General features: G+C 20.0%; 4 protein-coding genes across 4 annotated transcripts in view; 2 read left to right on the plus strand and 2 right to left on the minus strand.

The window, feature by feature from the left end:
* Positions 1-1,928: 1,928 nt before the first annotated feature.
* Positions 1,929-4,104, plus strand: cycD (hypothetical protein; the record flags this gene model as incomplete). Its single annotated transcript, XM_637534.1, has 2 exons — positions 1,929-3,768; positions 3,860-4,104. The coding sequence occupies 2 exons, from the start codon at positions 1,929-1,931 to the stop codon at positions 4,102-4,104; spliced, it is 2,085 nt and encodes a 694-aa protein (XP_642626.1).
* A 194-nt stretch (positions 4,105-4,298) lies between these two features.
* nubp1 (nucleotide binding protein 1) lies at positions 4,299-5,442 on the minus strand (the record flags this gene model as incomplete). Its single annotated transcript, XM_637535.1, has 3 exons — positions 4,299-4,330; positions 4,412-5,228; positions 5,344-5,442. 3 exons carry the CDS (start codon positions 5,440-5,442, stop codon positions 4,299-4,301), a joined length of 948 nt encoding a protein of 315 aa, XP_642627.1.
* A 344-nt stretch (positions 5,443-5,786) lies between these two features.
* dpm3 (dolichol-phosphate mannosyltransferase subunit 3) lies at positions 5,787-6,249 on the plus strand (the record flags this gene model as incomplete). Its single annotated transcript, XM_637536.1, has 3 exons — positions 5,787-5,906; positions 5,984-6,091; positions 6,199-6,249. 3 exons carry the CDS (start codon positions 5,787-5,789, stop codon positions 6,247-6,249), a joined length of 279 nt encoding a protein of 92 aa, XP_642628.1.
* A 599-nt stretch (positions 6,250-6,848) lies between these two features.
* The window catches only part of DDB_G0277513 (hypothetical protein), a gene marked incomplete at both ends in the record, with an annotated part of 795 nt that continues 143 nt past the window's right edge, over positions 6,849-7,500 (minus strand). The window contains one exon of the mRNA XM_637537.1: positions 6,849-7,500. This exon is cut by the window's right edge and continues 143 nt beyond it. Coding sequence (XP_642629.1) covers positions 6,849-7,500 — 652 coding nt within the window.

Here is a 7,500-nt window from a genome sequence, read left to right on the forward strand (position 1 = left end):
TATTTTTTAATAAAATTGAAAAAATATACATGTTCTCCTTTTCATTTCATATTTGTAAAAATTATTATTATTATCATTATTATCATTATTATCATTATTAATTTTTATTTAAATAAATACATCCACCACCTATATAATTTATATAATTTTAGTATGAAATTATTCCAATAATATTTTTTTTTTATTTATAGCTGATTGTAGAAGAGATGATATCAAAAATAGAAACAAACAAACAATAAAAAATAGTAATTTTTTTTTTTTTTTATTTTTGGTTTTTATTATTTTTTAATTATTATTTAAATTATTATTTTTTTTATTTATTTTTTTCTTTTTTTAATTAAAATAATTTTTTTAATTTTTTTAATCAAATACTAATTTATCTATTATATAAACTTTTTTTTTTTTTTTTTTTATTATTTGACATTCATTTAATTTAATCCAGTTTTTTTAAAATCTTGTTATAAATTAAACCTTTTTTTTTGAAATAAAAAAAAAATAAAAAAAAAAAAAAGTTAAAATTTGTAAGTAATAGAATTTTTTTCATTTATTTATAATTTTTTTATAATTTTTTTTTTTTTTTTATTTATTATTAAAAAATAATAAATTTCATGTTCAAAATCTATTTATGTAATTAAAATTATAATTTTCATTCAAATTTTTTTTTTTTTTTTTTTTTTTTTTTTTTATTTTGATTTGTAAGTTAAATTATTGTTGGTAACAAAAATTATATATCCTTATTTTCAAAAAAATTAAAAAAAAAAAAAAAAAAAAAATTATTATTTTTTCCAATCCCATAAAATAGTGATTTAATATAATATATGATCAATATTTTTTTTCATTATTGATAAAATCTCAAAAAAAAATTAATAATTTGTAAAAGATTTAAAGATTAATTTGGCGATACATCAACATCATTAAAATAATAAATCAATAAAAAAAAAAATTAAAAAATCAAAAAAAAAAAAAATTAAAATAATGATAATTTGGGAACAAAAATTGACAGCCAGAGATCATTTCAAGTGTTGGTTTTTTTTTTATTTTTATTTTTTTGGGTTTATCATTTTTTTTTTTTTTTTTTTTTTTTTTTTTTACTATTTTTGTTAGCTACATTGAATTTTGGTTTTATGTGCTTTTGGTGGTATTTAAAAAATAAAAAAAAAAAAAAGGATAATTTAATATGGTGAGTGTGGTGGTGTGTTAAAGTTGTTTGTGGTAATGTGTGCTTTTTGTGTGTGAGTGTGTGTGTGTGAGATATAGTGTGTATTATTTTTTTATTTTTATTATTTTTTAATTTATTTTTTTTTTATTTTTTTTTTGAATGTAATTACATATTTGTTTTTTTGTTGTTTCAAAATTGCCTTTTTATTATTTTTATTATTATTTTTTTAAAAAAAAACCAAAAAAATAACAGCTAAAAAAAAATACCAAAAACATATAATTTTTATTTTTATTTTTATTTTTTTTTTTTTTTATTTTCCACTTTTTTATTATTATCATTATTTTTATTATTATAATTATTAAATTTGCAAACTATATTTTCTAAAGTTCACCATAAAAAATAAAATAAAAAACATCCAAATCCTTTCAAAATACAACAATTTTCAAAAATTTTTTTCATTATTCCAAAAACATTTTTGATTTAATTATTAATATATTTTTATTTTATTTATTTTTTTTTTTTTTTAAATTTTATAATTATTTTTTTTTTATTTTTTTTTTAAAAAAAAATAAAAATTGTAAATTTGTAAAACTTAAAGTAGTTTAAAGTAGTCTCATTTAATTTTATTTTCTTTAAAAAAAAAAAAAAAAAAAAAAATAATTCCTAACTTTTTTTTTTTTATTATTTCTTAAATCCCATTTTTCCAAAAGTAAAAAAAATTTTCCAATATTTTTTTTTTTAAAATAAATTATACAAAAAAAAAAAAAAAATGGATTCAAATAGAAAAAGAAAATCACCAACTTCAATAACAACCATTGATAAAATAACCAAAAAAAAAAATAATATTAATAATAATAATAATAATTATAATAATATTTTACCATCAATTGGTTATTTGGAAATGCCACTTGAAAATGATAAATTGGTTGAATTACCACCATTACACACACCTCCAGATGAAAATTTAAAATTTCAAGAATATAAACAACCACAAGAGCCACAAGAACCCCAACCACAAGAATTACAACCACAAGAACCCCAACAACAAGAATTAAAACCAGAAGAATTAAAACCACAAGAATTAAAACCAGAAGAATTAAAACCAGAAGAATTAAAACCAGAAGAATTAAAACCAGAAGAATTAAAACCAGAACCACCCCAACAACCAAAAAGTATTGAAGATTTAGCAAATACTAATAACTTTTTATTTAAAATAACACAATTAATTAAAATATTCAAAAATTCCGATAAAAAAAATCCATTATATCTTAAATCTTGGCTTTACGAGAGAAATCCAAATTATTCAAACATCAATCACTTTTATCCAATCATTAATGATAGTCAACAAATTGATTATTCATCATACACACATAACTCTTCGAAAATTTTAAACGAATTAAAAAAACTTTATATAATAGTTGATGAAAATAGTGTATTTGATTCAACAACTATATCCACAAATAATAATGATAATAATGATAATGATGATAATAATGGTGATATTAATGTTAATAATGATAATAATGATAATAATAATAATAATAATAATAATAATAATAATAATAATAATAATAATAATAATAATAATAATAATAATAATAATAATAATAATAATAATAATAATAATACATTAATAAGAGCATCAACATTTAGAAAATCGGTTGATCCAACAAATGTTGAACAAAAAAGAAAGAAAATTTCACAAATCAAAAGAATGTTAAAATTAAAACTTTTAAATTATATTCGATCAAAATTATCAAAAAAACAAAACAATAATAATAATGATGATGGTAATAATAATAATAATAATAATAATAATAATTTTAATAATGTAAATGATAATAGTATAACTCCATTACCAATTGCAAAAGCATTAAATGAAAATGAAATTGAAGAAATTGATTCCGAAGAAACTGAATCAGAAGAATTAATGAATCTCTCAAATATTAATGAAGATGATATTATAGTTGAATTTACAAAGGACCCATTGAAATTAGTTATGAGTTTAAATTATCATTTTGAAGTCAGTAGTATTCCTCAACATTTAATTGACCATTACTCAAATTTAATTAACAAACAATATGAATATCAAGATAGAAAAACCTACAACACCAGTAAAAGTCCTTGTGCTTCTCATTGCAGAACTGATGTGATTGACTTCTTGGTGGACTTGACCTCAACCATAAGAATGAATAAGAGAACTTTGCAAATGACAATTTCAATCTACGATGATTTCATGGACTATATCGTTGGCGATGTTAAACCAGAGAAATTTGAAGAGGTTGATGTCATGCAATTGGTGGCTGTCTCTAGTCTAAGTATCGCTTCTAAACTTGAAGAATTGGAAGAATATCAACCATCAATTAGGGAATTAAACTATTCAACTAATAATTCCTATACCCATGATGGAATCGTTAAAACGGAAATGGGAATCTTATCAATTTTAAAATATAAAGTAATGTATCCAACTCCATCTCATTTCTTGGATTATCTACTTTTAATTACAATTCAACCATACGATTTTTTTGATGCTACCAAAGACTCCCAAATTACATTTGCAAATCAATTTAAATTAATTAATGACCAAATTTTAAATATTTCTTATAAAAGTAAGTTATTATTATTTAATTAAAAAAAAAAGGAAAATTTAAATGTAATAATATTAATTTTTTTTTTTCAAAACAAATTATTTATAAATAGATTTGAAATATAGACAATATTTACCTTCAATTATAGCATGTGCATCAATTGCTTCAACTAGAACTATAATGGGTATTGAACCAGCATGGAAACCATCTTTAAGAAAAATTTCAAATATCCCAATGCGAGAAATCTATCCTTTATACATTATTTTTATAAAAGAATATAACACCTTATATAAAAAATCAATTATTCCCGAATTTATTTCTAAAAAATTTAAAAATTATCAATTTCTCCAAATTTAAGAAAAAAAAAAAAAAAAAAAAAAAAAAAAAAAAAAAAAAAAAAAAAAAAAACCAAAACTAAACCAAACCAAAGACTTTGTAAATAAAAACTTTAAATAAAAGTGATATATAATGAATTTTAATTTTTTTTTAAAATATCTTTTTAATTTTAATTTTTATTTTTATTTTTTTAAAAATATTTTCTTTTTTTATTTTTATTTACTATTATTAACAATTTCCTTAATTTCTATAATTTTTTAATAAAAAAATAAAATAAAAAAGTTTATTAGTTTATATATATATATATTTTTTGAAAAAAAAAACTTACTATTAAAAATTAAATTATATTGTTTTGTTGCTTCAGAATTTGGATGAGTTATTAAATAACTTTTACCTTCATCACAAGAACGTGCAATTAATGGATCAATAGGTATACGACCCAAGAATGGTACATTCATATCTTGTGACATTTTTTCAGCACCACCAGTTGTTGGAATGAAAATTTGAGATTCTTTATTACATTTTGGACATACGAAACCAGACATATTCTCAACGACACCAATGATTGGAACACCCACTTTTTTACAGAAATTAATTTCCTTTCTGACATCGATTAATGCTACATCTTGTGGTGAAGTAACGATTACAGCACCTGATAAATTGGAAGTTTTCAAATATTGTACAATTGATAAATGTTCGTCAGATGTGCCAGGTGGTGTATCGATGACAAGGTAATCCAAATCATTCCAATAAACATCTTTAAGGAATTGTTTAATTATACCATTCTTTTTTGGACCTCTCCAAATCACTGCATCCTCTTCTTTCTCCAATAGGAATCCGACTGACATCACTGCTAAATTGTCTTGAACATAAACTGGATCCCAGCCTTGACCACTGATATGAATGTTTTCACCCTCTAATCCCATTATCTTTGGTATCGATGGTCCACAAATATCAATATCCAATAATCCAACTTCAACTTTTTCATCCATTGATAATGCAAAACTAAGTTGTGATGAAAATGTACTCTTTCCAACTCCACCTTTACCTGATAATACTAATATCTTATTTTTAACTGTTTTCATTCTTTCTTCAATTTCTATAATATCTGGATCTGGTCCTTTTGGTGCTGTTGCACAAATTTGCTTTAAAAAAAAAAAACAAAAAAAAAAAAAAAAACAAAAAATAAAAATTAAAAAATAAAAAAAATTAATATATTATATATAAATTTATATAATGTATTAATATCTAGAAACTTACTTGGTTTGGACAACCAGCGCATGCAGCTGATTTACCACTCATTTCACTTTGTGTACCAGGACAATTTTCTGGTGGTGGTGCAACTAATTGATCTGACATTTCTTTTTTATATATTTTTTTATTATTTTACAAAAATTATTATTTCTCTATTTATTGGGTAAATAAGAATTTAAAAAAAAAAAAAAAAAAAGAAAAAAAAGTTGAAAAGATTTTTTAAAATTAAAAAATAAAAAAATAAAAAAAAAAAAAAAAAAAAAAAAAAAAAAAAAAATAATTTCCATTTTTTTTTTTTTTTTTTTTTTTTTTTTTTGGGTTGTTGGTTTTGATACCACATCATTTTTTACTCATCAAAGAATCTACATATTGTACATTATTTTATACATTTATATATTTTTATTCATCAAAGTAATATTATAATAAAAATAAATATATATTAAAAAAAAATGAAAAGATATCAAAAAGTTTTCATTACATTCACATTCTTAATGACTTTTTGGTTATTATTAGTATTAGAAAAAATTCAATTAAATTTATCACCATCTATTCAATCAATTATACCATTTGTATGTATTTTTCAATTATAATATATGTATACATAAAATTCTTATACCTAACCAATTTATTCATTATCAATTATTAGTTACCATTATATGCTGTAGTTTGCTTTGGAAGTTATTCATTGGGTGTTATTGCATACAATCTTTTAATTATGAGTGATTGTAAAGAGGCATCTGAAAGTTTATTTGATGTATTTATTATTTTTATTATTATTATTATTATTATTATTTTATTTATAATAAAAAAATGATTAGAAAATAACAAAACTAACTTTTTTTTTTTTTTTTTTTCCTATAGGAAATCAAAGAAGCAAAAGAATCATTAAGAGCAAAAGGAATGAAATTATAAAAAACTTATAAATTATAAAAAATAAAAATAAAAAATAATAATAATAATATAAAATATCAAGAGTTTAATATTTTTTTTATCAATCTCTTCAATGTACATATTTTCATTTTAAATTTATTGAAATTTTAAAATTGGTTTAGATTTAAAAATTATTAAAGATTCATCAATTAAAAAAAAAAAAAAATAAAAAAAAAAAAAATAAAAAATAATATTATTAAAAAAAAAAAAATAAAAAAAAAATAAAAAAAAAAATAGGATTGATTTTAATCAATGTATTTTTATTTTATTGATTTGTAATTTCCATTAAAAAAGTTTCAACTGGACGAGATAATTTACAATAGTCATGACAATAATCAGAGATAATTCTTGGATTTGTTAAAGAGGAATAATTTGAATTATTTGAACTATATTCAACATTTGTAGTTAAATTTAATTGTTGAATATAGGTTGCACCATTATTTTACTGAATGCATTTCTATTGAAAACATTATCATGTTTTGCACCATTATAAGGTATCCATAAACCTTCACAATAGAATTCTATTTGACTATGACAACCACAATCGGATATTGTAAAACCATCATCATCATCGGTATTTTCTAGTTTTCTAAATGATTTCTCATGAATACTTCTACCACTAATATAACGAGTTGGTATATTATTATAACGAGTGATTGATGAAAAGAATGTACTAAAACTTCAAATCCGGTTTCCATAGATTTCAGTGCTTTTTGAGTACCAAATTTTACATTATAAACCATATGTTTCTTTATAAATAATGAAACTCTATAACAAAAACATAAAATTGATTCTTTTGTACCATCATCGAATCTAATTGGTTCCAATTGATATTTTCTAATGAATTCTTGAAATTCAACTGAATCATGGTTACATAATTCGTCAGGTTTTGTATAAATAAATATTTCTTGTTCTGAAATTGGTGTATATTCAACCTCTTCATCGTCATCATCATCAACTTCTTCCAATGCATTTGAATACATTTCAGCTTCAGTAATATGATATACTGAAAAATTAAAACTATCATTATTATTATAATTTGATAAAATTGGTGGATTTGAATAATAAATTTTATAACATGGATATAAATTTGTAAGAATTTCATTTGAATCGATTATTCTATTTGTTGATTCACAATGTAAATAAAATTTACTTGATGTAATATGTTGAGTTTGTATTGATTGTGGTTTATGCATATAAATAATAAATTTGTTTAGTTGATTTAAATCTGGT

Source organism: Dictyostelium discoideum, assembly GCF_000004695.1.
Source record: "Dictyostelium discoideum AX4 chromosome 2 chromosome, whole genome shotgun sequence".
Taxonomy (NCBI): Eukaryota; Evosea; class Eumycetozoa; order Dictyosteliales; family Dictyosteliaceae; genus Dictyostelium; species Dictyostelium discoideum.